This window comes from Hemitrygon akajei, chromosome 27 (assembly GCF_048418815.1).
Source record: "Hemitrygon akajei chromosome 27, sHemAka1.3, whole genome shotgun sequence".
Taxonomy (NCBI): domain Eukaryota; kingdom Metazoa; phylum Chordata; class Chondrichthyes; order Myliobatiformes; family Dasyatidae; genus Hemitrygon; species Hemitrygon akajei.
In genome coordinates this window covers 12,601,551-12,623,784 of record NC_133150.1, presented here as the reverse complement: position 1 = coordinate 12,623,784, position 22,234 = coordinate 12,601,551, and the positions used below count along the sequence as shown (strand labels likewise).

At 38.5% G+C, this 22,234-nt stretch overlaps 1 protein-coding gene across 4 annotated transcripts in view; it reads left to right on the top strand.

Annotated features, from left to right (window-relative positions):
• LOC140717127 (1-phosphatidylinositol 4,5-bisphosphate phosphodiesterase delta-3-like) overlaps window positions 1-21,520 on the top strand; it is a 33,524-nt gene extending 12,004 nt beyond the window's left edge. For 3 of the 4 annotated variants that reach the window (XM_073030382.1, XM_073030381.1, XM_073030379.1), the window contains 3 exons: window positions 1,225-1,559; window positions 20,305-20,636; window positions 20,746-21,520. In XM_073030382.1, coding sequence (XP_072886483.1) covers window positions 1,436-1,559; window positions 20,305-20,636; window positions 20,746-20,814 — 525 coding nt within the window. In that variant the 5' untranslated portion in view covers window positions 1,225-1,435 and the 3' untranslated portion in view covers window positions 20,815-21,520. Of the gene's footprint in view, window positions 1-1,224; window positions 1,560-17,328; window positions 17,551-20,304; window positions 20,637-20,745 lie in introns of those variants that run through there. The other variant, XM_073030383.1, reaches the window with a different exon arrangement.
• The last annotated feature ends 714 nt before the right edge of the window (window positions 21,521-22,234 follow it).

Sequence of the window (22,234 nt, the reverse complement as noted above, 5' to 3'; positions counted from 1 at the left end):
AGTGAAGGAGCTAACAGTTGATCTAACCTGGTGCCAGCATATTGATGTAGTCATAATGAAGGCAAGACAGCAGCCATACTTTATTAGCAGTTTGAAGTGATTTGGCATGTCAACAAGCACGCTCAAAAACTTCTATAGTTGCACCATGGGGAACATTCTGACTGGCGGCATCGCTGTCTAGTATGGAGGGGCTACTGCACAGGACCGAAAGATACCCTCCCCCCTCCCCCCTAGATTATGTATTGCATTGAACTACTGCTACTAAGTTAACAAATTTCACGTCACATGCTGGTGATAATAAACCTGATTCTGATTTGCCAGAAGAGATATGATACTGATAAGATGCTACTTGTGGTGGCGTGTTCAAGGCTTTCAGGAGAACAAGTAATCTTGTTTCTAAATGGTGAAGGTGCTGTTGAAAGGTTGACTGTTTTCTTCGTGCATTCACTGGCACATCAGAAAGTTGGAGTATAAGGAGTCCATTAAACCCATTGATCCCTGCTTCTACTTGTTCTCCAGATGAACATCCTTGCATCTTACCTGCATGCCCTCCATTTGATTTCTCCAGCCTCCTAATTCTTTGACATACAGAGTGCTGATCATACTCAGTGGGTAAATGGCCTGATTCTCCTCCTATGTCTTATGGTATTATTGTAGCATTCTAAATGGTTGCATCACTGCCTTGCTATGGATGGGCCACTGCACAGGATTGCAGAGGGTTTTAAATTTAGCCAGCTTTATTGTGGATACCAACCTCTCAAGCATCGAGGACATCTTCAATGCGTGATGCCTTAGAAAGTCTGCATCCGTCATTAAAGATCCCCACCACACAAGACATGTCTTGTTTTCATTATTACAATCAGCAAGGACGTGCAGGAGTCTGAAGGCACACACTCAGCTTTTTAGGTATAAACCCATGAACAACGCTTCAATATTTTTGCTCTGTTTAGCACTGATGAGCAGGTTAATTAGTCATTGTAAATATTCTGTGATTATACTGTTGTGAAATTGGTGGATTGCATTGCAGAGCAGCACTTTGGGTCGAGGGGCCTTATTCACACAATATTTCATAATAAAACAATAAATGAATAATATGTGTGCGTTAGTCTAGTATCTGCAAAATGCCTTGTGTTTATGCCTTTGAATCTGAATTTCTTATTCTTATCTTTGCTGTTATTTTACTCACCGTCACCCCTGAACCCCTGTGGTCTCGATCTCGATCAGTGACATTTAGGAGTTGAGGCCTGGTCACCAGTCGGAGGGGATGCAGCAGAATGCCATGGAAATGCCCAGTGACCACTGTTTCACCATCGTCTTTAAAGGCAGCAAGCTGGACCTGGTGGCCACTGACAGCAAGGAGGCCTGGCACTGAAATTATCACTTCACCAAACTCAAGAAACGAGACTCCAGCATGAACAAGAGGGAGTAACTTGCGATGCTGGGGTCAAATCAACACGTAGAAACAAGCTGGATGAACTCAGCAGGTCGGGCAGCATCCGTTGAAATGAGCAGTCAACATTTTGGGCCGAGACCCTTCGTCAGGACTGAAGTCCTTCCAGGTGAGGCAACACTTCACTTGTGAGTCTATTGGGGTAATCTATTGCATCCGGTGCTCCCGGTGTGGCCTCCTCTACATTGGCGAGACCCGACACAGATCGGGGGACCGCTTCGTCGAGCACCTCCGCTCTGTCTGCCACAACAGACAGGATCTCCCGGTTACCACCCACTTCAACTCTGCTTCACATTCCCATTTGAATATGTCCATAGATGGCCTCCTCTACTGCCATGATGAGGCCAAACTCAGGTTGGAGGAGCAACACCTCATATACCGTCTGGGTAGTCTCCAGCCCCTTGGTATGAACATCGAATTCTCCAACTTCCGGTAATTCCCTCCCTCTCCCTTTCCCCATCCCACTTACTTTTTTTTTGAATTTTTTTGAATTTTTTTTTAAATTTTTTTATTAGTTTTTCAAAACATTTTACAAAATTAAAAACCCCAAATCCCAGTGAGGAGCATTAATACAGAGCAAGGTTAAGCATACAATAACAATATGCTACAAAGGAAGAGAATTTAACAAAAAAGCACCTAAATTAAAGACAAGTGAGTTTAGTGTCCTCCCCAAACCCCACAACACAAGAAAAAAAACAACAATTCCAGACCAACCACCACACAATATAGAGAGTATAAGTCCGGACAGTCAAACTCCCAGACTGTGAATACACTTAGCAACAGAGGATAATAATGCCTACTACCAGAAAAAAAAGGGAGCTGAAAGCAAGGGACCGAAAAGAAAAAAAAAACCCTAGTCAAGAGGAAGGTTATGAAAGTACTCGATAAAAGGCCCCCAGACCTTATGGAACTTTAAATCCGAATTGAGAACTGAATAATGAATTTTTTCGAGGTCCAAGCAGGCCATAATGTCGTTAAGCCATTGCGCATGAGTGGGCGGGGCAACATCTCTCCATCTAAGGAGGATCAAGCGTCTCGCCAGGAGAGAGGCAAAGGATAGTATTCGGCATTTGGTTGGACCCAGACGTAAATCTGTCTCGCCCCAAAAACCGAACAGAGCAATTAAGGGGTTAGGTTCTAGGTGCTGATTCAGAATACCCGATAGTGTAGTGAAGACATCTTTCCAGAATTTCTCCAAGCTAGGACAGAACCAGTACATATGGATGAGAGAGGCCACGCCCCTCCTGCATTTATCACAGAGCGGACTAATGCCAGGGTAGAATCGAGATGATTTAGACATATGGGCTCTATGAACAATCTTAAACTGTAAGAGACAATGGCGAGCACAGAGGGAGGTTGAGTTAACCGATTTGAGAACTGAGTCCCAGCTCTCCTCGGATAAGGAGGTATTTAAATCCTGCTCCCAGGCCATTTTAATTTTATCCACAGGGGCCCGTCGTAAGGCTGCCAGTTTATCTTGGATAATTGAAATTAAACCTTTACCTAGTGGATTAATGGAGAGAAATAGGTCCATAGCATTTTTCGCAGGCATTTCAGGAAAGTTAGGAATTAAAGGAGCAGTAAAGTGTCGGATTTGGAGATATCTGAAAAAGTGAGCGTTAGGCAGGTTGAACTTAACAGAGAGCTTTTGAAAAGAAGCGAAGCGGTTATCAATGAAGAGATCTTCAAAATGTCTAATGCCCTTCCTGTACCAAACATGGAATGCTGAATCGAACGTGGTAGGTAAAAAAAGGTGATTGTGTGCGACAGGGCTAGAAATGGAAAACCCTTGGAAACCATAGCATTTCCTGAACTGAGCCCATATACGCAAAGTGTGTCCAACCAGAGGATTAGCTATTGATCTGGGCAGACTGCTAGGGAGTGCAGAGCCAAGAAGTGCAGATATAGATAATTCTTTAGTGGAGCTCAACTCCATTGCCACCCAGTTAGGGCACTCAGGTTGACCGTGGAAGAAAGACCAGAAGGCAGCACAACGTATATTAGCTGCCCAGTAATATAAGCGAAAGTTAGGTAAAGCCATGCCACCCTCTTTTTTAGATTTTTGGAGGTGGATTTTATTAATTCTAGAGCGCTTATTCTGCCACAGATATGACAAAATAATAGAGTCTAAGGAATCAAAAAAGGATTTAGGAATAAAAATTGGGATAGATTGAAATAAGTATAAAAATTTGGGGAGAACATACATTTTGACAACATTGATATGACCTACCAAGGACATAGATAGAGGTGACCATTGTACCAGATTCTGTTTTGTAGCATATGAAAGATTGACAAAGTTTTCACGAAAGAGATCTTTAAACTTCCTTGTGACTGTAATTCCAAGATAAATAAATTGATTATGGACTACTTTAAAAGGGAGATCACGAAATATTAGAATTTTTTTTTATTGAAGTTCATCAAACAAACATTTCCATAAGATGTATTTCAAACATTGTACATATATATCATATAATCATATATATCACAAAATCTCCACAAAGTATTTATCTGGGGTATACACTTATAGAAAAGAGTGGAAAGAAAAAACAAGCAAAGGGAAAGAACTATGTACAAGTAGGGAGTGATCTTTTTTTTTACAACAGATTCATTGATTTGTGAGAATAAAATCAGGCCTATGAGGCATTATGTAGTTAAACCATTTTTCCCAGTATGAATCAAATTGTTCCAGCTTATGATTAACAGATGCTGTTATCTTCTCTATTTTGTAAATGTCCATTGTAATTTCCATCCATGTATTTAAAGTTGGGCTCTCCTGTGATAACCATTTCCTAGTAAGAGTCTTTTTAACAGCCACCAACAGTATATTCATTAAATATTTATCTCTTTTCAACCATTCTTGAGGTATATATCCAAAATATATGGCCTTACTCTCCAAGGGTATTTCACATTTAAAGATGTCTTGTAGGGCATTGTGTATCCCCTCCAATAGTTTTTGATAACAGGGCAGTCCCAAAAAATATGATAATGATTTGCATTTTGATTTCCACGATTTCTCCAGCAAACAGGGAGGTTACTATCATAATGGGATTTCTGAGAGGGTGTAATAAAATATCTTATCAAGTTTTTCCATCCAAACTCCCTCCATTTCCATTGTTGTCTCCATATTGTTATATGGTACACTTCCATTGATATCTCCATATTGTTGTCCATTCTTCCTCAGATATAATTATCCCTCCTTCCTTCTCCCATTTTGTTTTAATGTATGAAGTCGAATGTGTTTTAAGATTTAACAACCCCTTATACATGCTTGAAATGATTCTACTACCATTATCTGAATTATATGCTTTTCTGAAGAGCTCTATCAAGCACGTATTTGCCTTGGTTACATTTTTAAGCATCTTAATAACATATTGTCGCAACTGTAAATATCGATGATAATCTTGTTTTTCTAATAAGTGTTTCTCTTTAAGCATTTCAAAACTGAACAGTGTTCCTTCTTTCATTACGTTGCAAAGAACTGTTATTCCTTTAGTTGTCCAGTCCTTAAATGTAGCATCCAATTTATTTGGTATAAAATCAGAGTCATATGCACCCCATTTAAGAATTGCAATATCTCCCTCTAGATTATATTCTTTTATAGTAGTTTTCCATATTTTAAGAGTCAATTTCACCCATGGGTTATCAATAGTATTTATGTACCTTTGTATGGGGGTGGGAAGTACCCGCTTCTCAGTGTTTTTCCATTGAGCGTCATATGATGGGTTGCACCAACATATGAACTCTAGGCCTTTTACCCTGCCAAATATACCTTGAGAGCATCTTGTTCCATTCATTGAATTGATTTTGATTAATCTCTATTGGTAGGGTCTGAAAGAGATATAACAGTCTGGGCAGTATATTCATTTTAATAGACTCAATCCTTGAACTGAGACTGAAAAATTGAATCAGGTTCCATCTTGCCATATCTTCCTTAATTTTTTTATATAAAGGCTGATAATTACATTCTGATAATTTTGCCAAATCTTTTGGCATAATGATGCCCAAATATTTGAAAGACTCTGTGTGCCATGCCCAGGGGTATTGACTTTCAATTTCTCTTGGTGGGTTATAGTAATATGAAAGTAATTGGGTTTTATCTATGTTGATCTTGCATCCTGATAATTGACCATATTGTTCAAAGGATTGCATCAATTTAGGTAAAGAGTATGTTGGTTGCCCTAGATAGATCAAAATGTCATCCGCATAACAAGCCCATTTATGCTCTGTCCCTTTAATAGTAATTCCCCTGATATCTTCATTTTGTCTGATGTATTGAGCTAATGGTTCCAGATATAACGCGAAGAGTAGTGGTGACCATGCACAACCCTGTCTCGTGCCCCTTTTTAGGGTAAGACTATTTGATAAATATCCATTGATTTTAATCCTAGCAGTAGGCTTGTCATATAGTGTCTGTATAGTTTTAATAATTGTGTCTTGGAAACCAAATCTATGTAAAGCTCTGTAAAGAAAATTCCAATTAACCGAATCAAATGCTTTTTCAGCATCCACGCTTATCACTATTGCTTCGATTTAATTTTTTTGTATATGATCCATAATGCGAAGTGTCCTTCGTATATTGTCTTGAGTCTGGCATTGTCGTATAAAACCTGTCTGATCATTACGTATCAGTATGGGTAGAAACTCCTGTAATCGTTTGGCCATGATGGAGGTAAATAACCTATAATCTACATTAAGAACGGATATTGGTCTAAATGACCCGCATTCCTTTTTATCCTTGCCGCCTTTCGGTATAGCTGAGATTATCGCTTCCTTCCAACTGGGTGGCATTTGTGCCTTTTTTAGAGCCCAGTTCAGTGTGGGGAGTAAAACAGGAATTAACTCATTTTTAAATTCTTTGTACCACTCTGCCGTATACTCGTCTGATCCTGGTGACTTGCTTAATTTAAGCCTACTAATTGCAGCTTTTAATTCAACTTCAGTTATGTCAGCAGTCATCCTTCTATTTTGTTCTTTGCTTAAAGTGGGTAACTCTAGAGAATTCAAGAAGGTGTCAATTTGAGTTATGCTTCCCCCTGGAACTTTGGAATATAGAGTTTTGTAAAACGCTTCAAAAGCTTCTTGAGTTTCACTTAGCTTATTTTTTATCATTTTTGTTCTTGGGTCCCTAATTCTATGAATTGTATTTTCTGCTATCTTTTTTTTCAGTTTCCACGCCAGTATTTTCATAGATTTCGATCCACTTTCATAATGTCTCTGTTTCAGAAACATTAAGTTTTTCCTGATTTCTTGTGCAGCCAAATTATTTATTTCATTCCTAATTCTTTTAATTTCCCCTAATGTATCCTGTGCCAAATTCTTTTCTTTTTCCATCTTTTTATTATCATTATTAATAACAACAAAATAAAATTGATACATAGATAATGAGATTACACACATACATATTTCAACTAACTATAAAAGATTACAAGAACAATGATTACAGTATAAATGAGTATTCCCACATCGTAAATGATACAATATACAAATAGACAAGGCAAACCTAAGTGTATCATAATATAAAAGAAAAAGAAAAAAAGAAAAAAATCATTATGCAAAAAACTAATCTAAAAATCTAATAATAGAAGAGAAAAAAAACAAAAAAAGAGAAAGAAAACAAAGGGCTGTTTATAATATCTCACAAAAATACAAAATCATCAGTGTCGTCAACTCCGATCCTCTTGACATATATGCAATCAAAACTGGAAAATCAAATAGGCTTGGAACAGGGTCCTATTACATCATATGAAAATATTGAATAAATGGTCTCCATATCTTTTCAAATTTAGTAGAATTGTCAAATACACCACTTCTAATTTTTTCTAAATTTAAACATGACATAGTTTGAGAAAGCCAATGAAATACAGTAGGAGGATTAATTTCCTTCCAATTCAACAAAATAGATCTTCTAGCCATTAGTGTAAGAAATGCAATCATTCGACAAGCGGAAGAAGATAAATGAAGTGAGTCCATCATTGGTAAACCAAAAATTGCGGTAATAGGATGGGGTTGTAAATCAATGTTCAATACCGCAGAGATAATATCAAAAATATCTTTCCAATATTTTTTCAAAAGCGGACACAACCAGAACATATGAGTTAAAGACACTATTTCAGATTGACATCTATCACAAATAGGATTTATATAGGAATAAAAATGAGCCAATTTATCCTTGGACATATGAGCCCTGTGTACAACCTTAAACTGTATTAATGAATGTTTAGCACATATAGATGATGTATTAACTAATTGAAGAATTTTATCCCAATTCTCAATAGGAATAATAATGTTGAGCTCTCTTTCCCAATAATTTTTTGTCTTATAAAGGGGCTCTGAACGTATCTTCATAATTATATTATAAAGTTTTGATATAAGCCCTTTCTGAAAGGGGTTTAATTCAAACAAATTCTCCAAAATGCCTGAAGCCACAAAGTTTGGAAAAGTAGGAAGTACAGTATTTAAAAAATTCCTAATCTGTAAATATCTAAAAAAATGAAATCTAGGCAAATTATATTTATTAGATAACTGCTCAAAAGACATAAAACAATTACCCAAAAATAAGTCAGAAAATCGTAGTAATCCTTTAGTCTTCCAAGCCAAATAAGCTTGGTCTATAATTGAAGGGTGGAAAAAACAATTGAATACAATAGGAATATTTAAAACAAACTGAGTCAACCCAAAAAATTTCTGAAATTGAAACCATATACGTAAAGTATGTTTAACTATAGGGTTGTCAATTCGTTTCGGCAATTTAGAAAGAGCAAAAGGGAGAGAAGTCCCCAAAATAGAACCCAGTGCAAAACCTGGTACCGATTTAATTTCCAGGCTCACCCAATGAGGGCTAAAAGATCTATCCCAGTCTTTCAACCAACATATCAAATATCTGATATTAACTGCCCAATAATAAAATCTAAAATTAGGCAATGCTAATCCACCTTCCTTCTTTGCCTTCTGTAAGTATATTTTACCTAACCTAGGATTTTTATTCTGCCAAATATATGAGGAAATTTTTGAATCAACATTAGTAAAAAAAAAGATTTCGGAATAAAAATTAGTACCGCTTGAAAAATATATAAGAACTTAGGTAAAATAACCATCTTAATAGTGTTAATTCGACCTATCAGAGATAAAGATAATGGTGACCACTTAGTAAACAAGCATTTAATCTGATCAATTAAGGGTACAAAATTAACCTTAAATAAGTCTTTGTGGTTTTTTGTGATTTTAATCCCTAAGTAAATAAAAGAATCATTAACTAATTTAAAAGGTAAGTTTCCATAAATTGGGACCTGTCTATTTAAAGGAAACAATTCACTCTTATTAAGATTTAACTTATACCCAGAAAAATCACTAAATTGAGCCAACAATGATAAAACTACGGAATAGATTTCTCAGGATTGGAAATAAATAATAATAAATCATCTGCATACAAAGATAACTTATGAATATCTGTCCCACGATTAATACCAAGAATATCCTGTGATTCTCTGATAGCAATTGCCAAAGGTTCTAAAGCAATATGAAATAATAGTGGACTAAGAGGACAGCCTTGTCTAGTGCCCCGAAATAAATGAAAAAAGGGAGATCTTTGATTATTAGTAAACACCGAGGCTACTGGGGTATGATAAATCAGTTTAATCCAGGGAATGAATGTCGGACTAACATTAAACTTCTCCAACACATTAAATAAGTATGGCCATTCAACTCTATCAAATGCTTTCTCCGCATCTAATGAAATAACACATTCTGAAATATTATGTGAAGGAGTATACACAATATTCAATAACCTCCTAACATTAAAAAAAGAATAACGATTTTTAATAAAACCGGTTTGATCCTCTGAAATAATTTGGGGTAATACCTTCTCCAATCTGGATGCAAGTAACTTGGGAAAATTCTTGGAATCTACATTCAGTAAGGATATTGGTCTATAGGATGCACAATCAGTAGGGTCTTTATCTTTCTTCAATATTAAAGAAATAGAAGCTCTATAAAAAGATTGTGGCAAATTGCCCAATCTAATTGCTTCTTCAAAGACCTTATATAACCAAGGAGAGAGAGTAGAGGAAAAACATTTTAAAAATTCTGCTGTATACCCATCCGGACCAGGTGCTTTCCCTGAATTCATGGAAGAAATAACCCCTTTGATTTCTGCATCAGTCATAGGAGTTTCCAATATTGAAAGATCATCTGGTGATAATCTTGGGAAATTCAATTTCCCAAGAAAATCACACATGGCACTGCAATCCTGAGGAAATTCAGAATGATACAGGGAAGTATAAAAATCTTGAAATGATTTATTTATCTCATCATGGTTAATTGTCAAATCCCCATTTTGCTGACGGATCTTAGTAATTTGACGTTTAACCAAAGCATTCTTCAATTGACTAGCTAATAGTTTACCCGATTTATCACTATGTATATAAAAATCAGATCTGGACTTCATCAGTTGATCTCCAATCGAAGATGTAAGTAATAAACTATATTCTGTTTGAAGTTCAACCCTTTGTTTGTAAAGCTCCTTACTAGGAGTAATCGAATATTTCTTGTCAATCTCTTTAATTTTATCAACCAATAAAAGAGTTTCCTTCTTTATGCGTTTTCTCAGACCAACTGAGTAAGAAATAATCTGTCCACGTATATATGCTTTAAAAGTGTCCCAAAGTGTTCCGTAAGAAATATCTTCCGTGGAGTTGGTTGAGAAGAAGAAATCGATCTGTTCATTCATAAATTTAATAAAGTCCGGATCTTGCAATAAGGTAGAATCAAACCACCATTGTCTAGCATTATGAATTGTGTGCATAAATTTAATAGAAAGTTTTAATGGAGCATGGTCAGAAATAGCTATACTATCATAATAACAACCATTTACCGAAGGAATCAAACAAGAGTCAATACAAAAATAATCAATTCTCGAATAAGAATGATAAACATGTGAGAAAAAATAAAACTCTTTGTCCTTAGGATGCCGAAATCTCCAAATATCAAAAATTCCATTATCAGTCAAAAAAGAGTTGATACAAGTGGCCGACTTATTGGGTACAGTCTGAGTAGATACAGATTTGTCCATCAAAGGATGTAAACAACAATTAAAATCACCACCCATTATTAACTTATATTCATTTAGATTAGGTAAAGAAGTAAATAAGGACTTAAAAAAATCAGGACAATCTACATTTGGAGCATAGACATTAACCATAGCAACCTTTTTATTAAAAAGCAAACCCGTAATTAACAAAACTCTACCATTCGGATCCGAAAAGATATCATGTTGGACAAATGTAATAGAGGAGTCAATAAAAACTGAAACTCCCTTTACTTTGGCATTCGAATTGGAATGATACTGTTGACCCCGCCAAAACCTAAAAAAGCGATAGTTGTCCTCCTTCCTCACATGAGTTTCTTGTACAAAAATGATATGAGCATTAAGTCTTTGGAATATTTTGAAAATCTTCTTTCGTTTAATCGGATGGTTTAAACCATTAGTATTCCAAGAAACAAAATTAATGGTCTGAGCCATAGTTCTAAAATCAACCCTTTGGTATAAAAAGGGTTAACCAAATTACAAACTCATGCCCCCGGAAGAGAAACAAAAATAAAAAGCGGACCCGGAAGTGACGACACCGCGGACATATTTGTAGTTCAAAATCAGCCCAAATGAAAAAAATTTTAAAAAACTGGTAGAAAAAATATAGAATTAGAAAAAAGACCACCTCCTCCCACTCAAGAAAGAGAAAAAAAACCAGAGCCAAAAAAAGGCCGGGAAAAATAAAAAATGAAACTAACACTTCCCCCATATCAGTGGAAGACCACTCCATATATAAAGGATATATATATTAAAAAAACACCCAAACTTTAAAAATTATAATCACTATACTAGAACCAAACTTCTTAATATAATTGGTAGTAGAAAAAAAACGAAGAAAATATAATCACTAAAAACTTACAAATCGGGTTAAAACCCAAACAAACCATTAAAAATATTTAAACTGTGATAAGCGATGCATTGTAGGAAGAAGATGAGAAAAAAAAATAGCGCCATCTTAAAAAACACCAAAAATGTTTTATCAAAAAACCACCATCTTAGTAAAAAAGTATTCACCTTCGAAGGACTAAAAATACACCTTCGAAGGAACAGAAAATAGTCAGCAATACAGTATAATGGTTAAAGTGTGTAAAACAAAACGATTAATATGTCGAAAGAACACTTTAACTTGAGTATAAAGTGTAGAGTAAACCTACACCAACAACCAGAAACAAAATCTGGTTTGGAGGATCAAAAACCATCTTACACGATCAAAATCACTCAGTCATTCAGCCTGAGAGCCCGTAGCAGTAGGGAAGTTCTCATTCAGAAAACTTCTCGCTTCAAATGTAGAAAGAAAAAGCCGGCGAGGAGCGTTTGGTGGAGAGATTCTGAGCTTCGCAGGGTATAAGAGCGCTGGTTTTAAATTTTTCTCATAACATTCAGACATCAGCGGTTTAAAAAGAAGCCGTGCCCTCATTACCTCAGGACTAAAATCTTCTACTAAGCAGAAATTGTGATCTTGAAATTTAACCATTCCTACACGCCGAGCCACTCGAATAAGTTGCTCTTTAACATGTACATAATGGAACCAGACAATTACAACCGAAGGTTTAGCTGAAGCACTCAGTGATCGACGCATAATTCTATGCGCGCGATCAAGTAACGGCGGACTGTCTGGAAAAACAGACGGGAACGCATCCTTTAAAAGTTGAGCAAAATACTCCCTAGGGTCGTCTTTTTCGATACCTTCTGGGAGACCAAGTATACGTAGGTTCTGTCTTCTGGACCGATTCTCAAAGTCAACACTCTTAGCTTTAAGTGTTTCCACCAGTTTAGTAGTCGAAAGTAAGTCCTGTTGCAATTTTTCAATTATCAAATCTGGTTTCCGAGCGTCTTCTTGCAGAGTTGCGATAAGAACTTGCTGCTGGTTAATTACTGAATCCGTCTTATCCATATAATCTGGAAAAGCCTTTATATCTTGTTTAAACATTTGTTGTTGTTCATCAAATTTTTTATCCAAAACCTCCATAAACAGTTCATAAGTTAATTCAGTGCGTTGCGGATGAGCTTGCTTCCTTCCATTACCATTCGGGTTCTGCCCAGGTTCTCGTCCTTTAGATCTAAGAGCCATTTCTGAGTACATATCTTCAAAAATTCACAATAAACTCTTAACGATAAGTCCAAAAAAATAGCAAGAATCTTTTGGTGTAGGTAAAAATAAGTTGAATAAGGGTGATCGAAGGTTAAAAAAAGTAAAGGTTATGGAGCGAATCTAAAACAGTACTCACTCCATGAGCGTCTCCCGCTGACTCCTCCTGTGCCAAATTCAATTTGTGTTTTTTCTCTGGTTCCTTCAGCCTATTTTGTAATTCCTCTAATGTTTTATTCCTTATTTTTTTCTTATATGAAGATATCACTATAATTTTCCCTCTTAAGACCGCCTTCAGAGTATCCCATAAAATGGGAGGTCAAACCTCTCCATTATCATTAAATTCTAAGTAGAGACCAATTTCTTTTTTAATTTGTTCCTTAAAGTACGGATCATTGAGTAGACTTGAATTTAATTTCCAAATAGTATTCTTTGGTTGTAGGTCAAAATCAACAGATAAATATATAGGTGCATGGCCACTTACATCTATTGTCCCAATTCCACAGGTGTTTATTTTGTCTTTGTCTTTTCCAAATGTTATGAAATAGTCTATTCTTGTATATACAGAATGTGGAGCAAAATAATAAGTGTAATCCCTTCTGTCAGGGAAAAGGTCCCTCCATATATCAATTAAACCAACATCCTCAAAAAGTGTATGAACTTTCTTATGTAAAGATTTTGTTTCATAGGTTTTTCTATTGGAAGAGTCTAAGTTTGGTTGTAATTGTAAATTTAAGTCTGCCCCACATATCAGGAGACCTTCTGTTTCTGTTACCATAATATCAGTAATTTTCTGAAAGAAACCAGTATCACTTCCCGGGGGTGCGTATATATTCAATAGAGTAACTGAATTGCCATCTATATTCCCCCTTACCAGAATATATCTGCCTTCTTTATCTCCCAATTCGAATATTTTTTCAAAATTTAGCTTACTTGAGATAAGAATAGCAACTCCTCTCCTATGTCCTGATTTATATGACGAGAAAAACAGATTAGTGAAGCCCATTCTCTTTAGTTTTTTATGCTCATTATCACTTAAATGAGTTTCCTGTAAAAATACTACATGGGCTTGTTCTTTTTTCATTTTGGATAAAATTCTCTTAAGTTTGATTGGATTTAATAGCCCATTTACATTAAAAGAAATGAATTTTACCTTGTCCTTAGCCATCTGTATTTATCTGTCAATGTATCATTGAAATTAGAATAAAACTTAATCCATCTACTCCCTGAACAAATAAGAACCAGGAAATTCAAATAATAACAAAAATGGCAATGAACGTGTGATTCCAAGGCTGAGGTCGCTAGTAAATGACCCTGCGTTAAGCTAGAGGAAATGTCTAGCTGTGGGGGATAATCCCTCCTACTTGTGAGTTGAGGGCCCCCATTGCAGTATTCATAAAAGTCAGTGAACAAATCCATTACACAGAAAAGATTTCCCTGTGTACTCCTATATATACATATACATGCGCGCACACACACACACACACACACACAGATATATATATATATATATATAAACACACACAATTCACACATATGTACATATTCTCATATTTTGGTGGGGAAAAAGGAGTAAGTGAGCGAATAAAGAATAACTAAGTAATATAAAATCCACATTATAATAAGTATTTCTCGAGATAGATATATCACCGTGTACTTTTGCTTCTGTTTAGCTTCTCAACATTTTTAAAGTTGGCCAAACCTTATGGCTCTTCTGAAAGTGGTGAGGACTGTGTTTGGGAAACTCCTGGTCTCTTCCTGATATGTTTCTGTCGGCCTCCTCCCGTCTCCTGCCTTCTCATTTCTCGCACTATTTCCCATGCCGAGCAGGACAATTCCTCAGCCAGGCTTTCCTTCGTTTTGGTCATGCTCACGGGCAACCCTCTGGCCTTCATGTCTGTAGTCACCTCTTCCACTGTCTGGTACAATTGTGTCCCGTTGTCATAAAGCACTTGAAGTTTAGCAGGGTACGGAGTTTGAAATCTAATCTTATTTTGCTTTAATACTCGCTTTACTTCGGAGTATTCTTTGCGTTTCTGGAGGACCGTGGAAGTGGGGGGGGTAATCTTGGTCGAAATACATTAATTTATCCTCTAAAAACACTCTCTTCTTACCCCAGGCCCTTCGTAGAATCTCCGCTTTGGTGCTGTACCAAAGGAATTTAATTATTAATGAGCGTGGCTTTGTATCCTGAGTATGTTTTGGGACTAACGCGCGGTGGTCTCTTTCGACTTCCAGCTTCATAGCCGGGGGAAGATCCAGCGCGTCCCGCAGTAACTTTCCAACAAACTCCGTCATAGATGAGCCCTCTGCTCCTTCGGGAACGTTGCAGATTCTGATATTTTTCTGCCGTGATCTTCCCTCCAGGTCAAGCAGTTTACCTTCTTGGTGATGTATTATTTTTATTGTCTTGCTCAGTATCCGTTCCACATTTTGAACGCGATCTTCCACCTTCTCAATGCGAGTCTCTGCCACCGCTGTTTTTGATTAACGCTGGCGAGCTCTGCCTTAATATCACGGAGCTGCTGCTTTTTATCTGGCTGGACCTCCATTATTTCTTTCAGGATTTCAAATACATTTGCTGCTTCGACTGAACGAGGCCCAGCAGCCGCCTCGCTAGCACGCGGTCGGGTAGGAGAGCCACTCGCTGCACACCTCTCGGACGCAGGCTCCACAGTGTCACTTTTTTTATTTCCATTTCTTCTCCCCATTCTTGCCCCTCTTTTCAGTTCAAATATCTTTCAAAAAATATTATATTTGATGGGTTAATGGGGTTAATACGCATTTTTCCGGAGGAGCTAGTGACTTAAGCTGCCATTCTCGATGATGACATCACCGGAAACCCCGCCATCCCACTTTCACTTTGTCTCCTCTTCTAGCTGCCTATCACCTCTCTCATGATTCTGCCTTCTTCTACACAATGCTTTCCCCTTAGATTCCTTCTTCACCTCTCCTGCCTATCTCCTCCCTGTTTCCCCTCCCCACCCCTTGATCTTTCCTCTGATTGGTTTTCCACCCTCCCCCTACCTTCTTTATGGGGCACCCTGCCCCCTCCTTCTTCAGTCCTGACGAAGGGTCTCGGCCCGAAACGTTGACTGCTCATTTCAACAGATGCTGCAGCTGCCCGATCTGCTGAGTTCATCCAGCTTGTTTGTACGTGAGGTTTTGAATATCTTGTTCATAACAGCATGATGTTTACAGTGTTTTGATTGCAGATGAAGAGATTGAATAAAAACAATTCAACTAGGTAAGTGGTGGGAAATCCCATAAAAAATCAATTTGGCTTTCTCTCAGAGTTTTGGAAAATTATGGTGAATATCACTGGTATCCAGAAATGTTGCTTGCTGCACTTGAATTTTGCTTGATTTGTTATCTCACTGTGCAGCTTAATAAGATATTCTTGCAATGTGATGTCAATGTCATTCCCATCTCACAATATCTCCCAATGTTCTTCCAACATTATGGCAATCAGGTACTGATGGTGGACACAGTGTATGCAGAAACATCAGGAACAGCATTTTTTGTATGAACAATGAATTCTCTGTATCTTCCTATCATAGAAAAAGCATTACCAGATACACAAGTCATTATATTTTGCAGTGGATTTTTTTTTGAAGAAATAGCTCTTGATTTCAAATATAGTTTCACATTTGGTATCTGCCTTAAGCTTTCAGGCAAAAAGTCGTTTTCTCACTGGTGTAATCTCATGTGAAAAGTATCAGTATTGAATAAACATACAAAAATAAATTCAGCTTTTTAGTATTTCTAAGATGTGTGTCAAATATTTTTTTAAAATGCTACAATATATTGAAATTCTATGGGGCAGTAAAGAATGTGGACTTGTCAAGAAAACTGAATTGAACTTCCTTTCAAAATATGATAAGTGTCAGGGATTCAATGGAGATAATAGTGGCAGATAATGTTGCAGTGGTGGACTTCATTCGTTTTCAACTCTGCAATTTAGTCATTACTGGCAGATGGTCCCACTGCAGTAACTGCAGCCTTCATGTCATATTTTATAAGTATAACACATATGGGTCAGTGGGAGGCCATCTGAACCAGCCTCCTGCTTGAGACTTGCTGACTGGCTTTGCTACAGACAGCCTTGTGAGATAGTATTCCAAGACTTTTCATTAATCCGATGGTGGAGTGCAAAAAGCTCTTCCTAAAATGTTGAGTGTGAGTCCTTGGTCTTATGTACCTCCTCTCTGATGGTAGCAATGAGAAGAGGCATATTCGGAGTGATGGGGTTGCCACCGTTTAGTGTTACCACCTTTTGATGAAGTCCTTGATGCCAAGGAAACTAGTGCCCATTATGAAGTTTATGACCCTACGTCGCTTTTTCTAATCTGTGCAATTGCACCTGCATATATGAAGTTTATGCAACCAGTCAAAATGCCTGGTATATACTACATTGAGTGGACTCCCATGTAAGATCGTAATGAGGTAGATTGTGAAATCAGAACTCTTTTTTTTATCGTACTACAGGAAGCTGGTTTCCATGATGTGATGTGCTGTTTCCACAACACTCTTCAATTTCTTGTATTCACATGCTGAATCACAATGTAGTAGATTGTGAAGAGAACTACAGAACTATTCAACAGTCTATTAACTGCAAGATGGAAACTGTACCTGACAAGTCCATTCCCTTCTGTGCTGAAGATGATGATGTCTTATTACTTTGTCTCTGGAATATCGTTTGAAGCTCGGACCATATTCCCTTGAAATAGGCAGCAGTTCTGTATCTGACCGAAGTAACTCCACATATTCACATCGCTGATAGTCCTCGGAGTGTCGCCATGCGTGGCTGCCATCTTCTTTGGCTGGTTAACCTGCTGGAAGTTCAGTAGGAAGGGCCAGAAGTAGGAAGCTGGACCAGAAATTGAGTGGTTGAGTGGGAGAATGGAATCTGTGGCCAACAGGCCAGTAAGTGAGCGACAGATCTCTGTGGGGGTGAGGTCGGCTGGGGAGTGGAAGCGACCGAGGAGAGGGTGGTCAGGATGCAAAAGGGGACAACCAAGATGATTCTGAAAAGCAAGAAGATTCAGGCAGGCAGAGAAGTGGAATGGGGTGACACAAAAGCAACAGAGGGGCTTCCAGAGTTAGAAAACCGGTGTCTGAAGATAGGACAGTCAATCAAGAAATTGAGAAGATGAGTCCTTATATTTCATCAAAATCAGATGGCTGGAATCCCAATTCTTATGGAGTAGATGAAGGTTAAAAAAAGGGTTATATAAATAAATCTGTCAATTTTAACTTGAGAGAGTTTGAGAAATTTAATGTATCGGCACAAATTTATATCTTCGCGGTCTTCTGCTGCTGGAACCAACCCACTTCAAACTGACATACTCTGCATTCACACTTGCATTTCTGCACACCACTCTTGTAACGCATGATTATCTGAGTTACTGCCATGATCCTGTCAGCTTGAACTAATCTGGCCATTCTCCTCTGACCTCTCTTGTTCACATGGCATTTTTGCCCACAGAACTGCCGCTCACTGGATGTCTTTATTCTTTATCCTATTGTTTTCTGTAAACTCTAGAAACTGGTGAGTGTGAAAATCCCAAAACAATATCAGTTTCTGAAATACTCAAATCACCCCATCAGGTATCAACACTGTCAAAGTCATTGAGGTCACGTTTCTTCCTGCATTTTGATGTTTGGTCTGAATAACAGCTGAAATCTTCACCATGTCTGCATGCTTTCATGAATTGACTTGCTGTCACATGGTTGGCTGATAAGATTGTTGTATTAACAAGCAGGTGTACAGCTGTACCTAATATAGTGGCCATTGAGTGTAACTCAAGTTTAGACAGTATTATTAAGTAGAAAAGACTGTGACTCAAAAATGAACGCTGATTCTGTTCTTTGGTAGTGCTGAATTCATCTTTCTGATTGCCATCTCTTTCTGGCTGCCTCCTCTCTTTTTACCTCTCTGTGAAGCAATCTAGGCTGTCCTTTTAAAGATTAGCTTAATTTATCACATGTACATTGAAATGGTCAGTGAAATGGCTGAATTTGTGTCAGGGTCCAGCACAGTCCAAGGATGTGGTAGGGACTGTGGCGGTGGGCGCGCAGGGGACATCCCACAGTTGTTGCCACAGTTCTCAGACGGTACGCCTATTTTTCACTGACCTGAACCCGGACATCTTTGAAATGAGGGAGGAAACAATTTTTAAATGGTTAAAATAGCACCCAGAAGGAACTATTCCAGTCATACAAAATCCTTACAGACATTCGTGGGAATCAAACCCCAATTATGATGTTTGGCACTGCAAAGTGATAACCTAGCTGATAACTAATTGATGGGATTCTGAACGCTTGTTTGATTGAAACAGGTTTTGGTAAGCATGTTCAACTGAGTAGGGAATGACTCAATGAGGAGGTACCAGGACCAGTTTCTTCCAGTAACTTGCAGACTTGAGTCAGAGGTAAGGAAGGCAAATGCAATGTTAGCATTCATTTCAAGAGGACTGCAATATAAAATTATAAATGTAATGCTATGGCTTCACAAGGCATTGGTCGGACTGCTCTTGAGTGTTGTGAGCTGTTTTGGGGCCTTTATATAAGTAAGAATGTGCTGGCATGGGAAAGGGTCGAGAGGAAGTTCACTAGAATGATCCTGGGAATGAGTAGATTAACATATGAAGAGCACTTGATGGCTCAGGGCTTGCACTGACTGGAGTTTAGAAGAATGAGGGGGTATTTCATTTAAAACTCTTGAATATTGGAAGGCTAGATCTCGTGGACGTGGAGAGTATGTTTCCAATAGTTGAAGAGACTAGGACAAGTGGGCACATACTCAGAATTGAGAGACATCCCTTTACAACAGAGGAAATGGAATTTCTTTAGCTAGAGGGTGGTGAATGGAAGGAATTCATTTCCACAGATGGTAGTGTAGGTTGATGTATTGGGAATATTTGAAGTGGAGACTGATGGGTTCTTGATTAGTAAGGGTGTCCAAGGTGATGGGGAGAAGGCAGTAGAATGGGATTGAGATGATTAATAAATTACTCATGATGGAATGGTGGAGCAGATCTGATGGGCCAAAGGCAGTCATTTTGCTGCTGTTTATTATGTTGAATTGATTGTTTATTTCCGTGTTTGGTGAGATTCTGGGTGTAAACTAATTTGATATTTGTTTACAATGCAGCCATCACTGTTTAAAAAAGCATAACACACCATATGAGTCTTCCATTGAGTTCAGTGCTGGTAACTCCTGTGATGCTGCTGGTACGAAACTGTATTGGTCTCTGCCGTTCCTTTGAATTCATCAGATGCGTGGAGAGGGGGAGTTTGCTACAGCCTGCTTTCCATATACCACCCAGAGTTCTGTACCTAGATAGTGAAGACATGATATCCATGGTCAACTCTGACTGACAGAGACTCTCATCATCACGAATAGAGAAGAATTTGTGCTACAGAAACATAACTGGTCATTGTAAATTGTCCAGTGATTCGGCTAGAGTTCAATAGGTGGGCTGTTGGGCAGTGCTGCTCATTGGGACAGAAGGACCGACTCTGTGCTATATTTCTAAATAAATAATAAGCAAATAGTGTGTTACTCTGAATTTCCAGGACCAGCAGAATCTCTTATCTTTATGAACCTGAATCTCCTATTCTGATCTCTACTGTTGTTTTTCTCCTCCCCCCACCCCCATCCCTGAACCCCTGCAGCATTGATTTACGACATGCAGGAGTTGAAGCCAAGTCATCAGTCAGAGGTCATGCAGCGGTATGCCAAGGAGATGCCCACCAGCTGCTGCTTCGCTATTGTCTTCAAAGGCAGGAATGAAAACACAGACCTGGTGACCCTCAATGGCACAGAGGCCTGCCACTGGATCTATGTCTTCACCAAACTCAAGAAGAGAGACTGCAGCATCAACAGGAGAGTGCGACTGGACCAACGTCGTTTGTGGTCTGTGCCAGGGGGTACACCACAGAGTGAGGGTGCCACTTCACTGACGGCAGCCCCCAAGTCTGCTCCCACCCTGTATGGAAGAGCAAAGGTAGTAGGCACATGGGAATAAACTCCCATCCAAGTGATGTTTCCTTACATAAGACAATAATGCAGTGGTTTCAGTATTTTTGATACAATTGATATGTATGTTTTCATAGGTTATGTGCAGCAACGTGGCTGGAAAGCAAGGGTGCAACTGGTTGAAGTCGGCTGCAGAGGATTTGTAGCCAGATCAACATTGAGGCTACTCCGGGAGTTGAGAGTGCGAGGGAAGACACACCGACAAGCTGTCAAATACCTCTCCAGAGCTGCTGAAAAGGGTAGTCAGAGGCACTTGATGTAGAGAAAGGATTCCATCTGGGCACCCAAGTGAGTGAATGGCATCAAGGAGGTGAGCCTGGGACGCCAGGATTCATTGCTGAACCTTCTGGAGATGTCATGGGCCTATCAGCGAAACACTGAGGAGAGAGGGCGCCACTCATTTGGCTACCCCGCAGAGTCCAGGCAGCATGTCTCAGGAGTGTATGTAAGGGATATGAACAGTGAGTCCTACATAACATACCATAATGTTTTAGTAGGTTATAGGTATATTTATAGTTTCAGAGTCAGGTTTAACATCACCAACATGTGTCATGAGATTTGTTAACTTAGTGGCAGCAGTACAATGCAATACATGATAAAAGCTATTGAAAAATAATTGATTACAGTAAATATATGTATATTAAGTAGTTAAATTAAAATAGTGCAAAGAAAGAAATAATAGAAAAGTGATGTAGTCTTCATTGGTTCAATAAACATTTAAAAATCTGATGGCAGAGGGGAAGAAGCTGTTCCTGAATGGCTGAGTGTGTACCTTCAGGCCTCTGTACCTCCTTGTCGACATTAACAATGAGAAGAGGGCATGCCTGGGTGATGGGGTTCCTTAATACTGGATGACACCTTTCTGAAGCAATGCTTCTTAAAAATGTCTTGGAAAACTACAGAGGCTAGCACCTCTGATGGAGTGACTCATTTTACAATTTTCTGTAGCTTCTTTTGATCCTGTGTGGTAGCCCTCCCCCATACCAGACGCTGAAGCAGCCTGTCAGAATTTTCTCCACTGTGCATCTTGTTACGTACCCCGTAACTGGGTGTCTGACCAGCAGAGAAAGAAGAATCCGTTGGAGTCTGGTGGTACCAAACTAAAGGTGCTTATTAGTAAACTACACAATACAATATCAAAAATGCAAATATACATATAAAACAAGTTAGCAGTGATAAACCTAAAAGTGTAGGAATAATAATAATCAATAATAAACAAGCTCTATCGATGTCTAGGGGTAAATGAATTGTCATAGGAAAGTATAGAGTTCAATTCATAAATGCTGAGGTGGTTATGGTTGTGTTGAAATCGTTGGGGAGAGAGAGAGAGAGCGAGCGAGCGGTGACAGCTACAGCTGCGGCAGGCAAACCTTTTGTGGCTTTCTTAATCCATCGTGTCATTGTGGCCATTCAGTTATGACCCCTGTGGTCTTCAGCTAGACTGTTCTTCTGTGGTGGACTCGTCACTCTGGCATGAGTGGACACACACACAAGTCCCCACCGGCCCTGCTGTAACACTGTGAGCTTTACTGACCGATCTCCTGGTTCGGTCTCCGAAACTCCCCA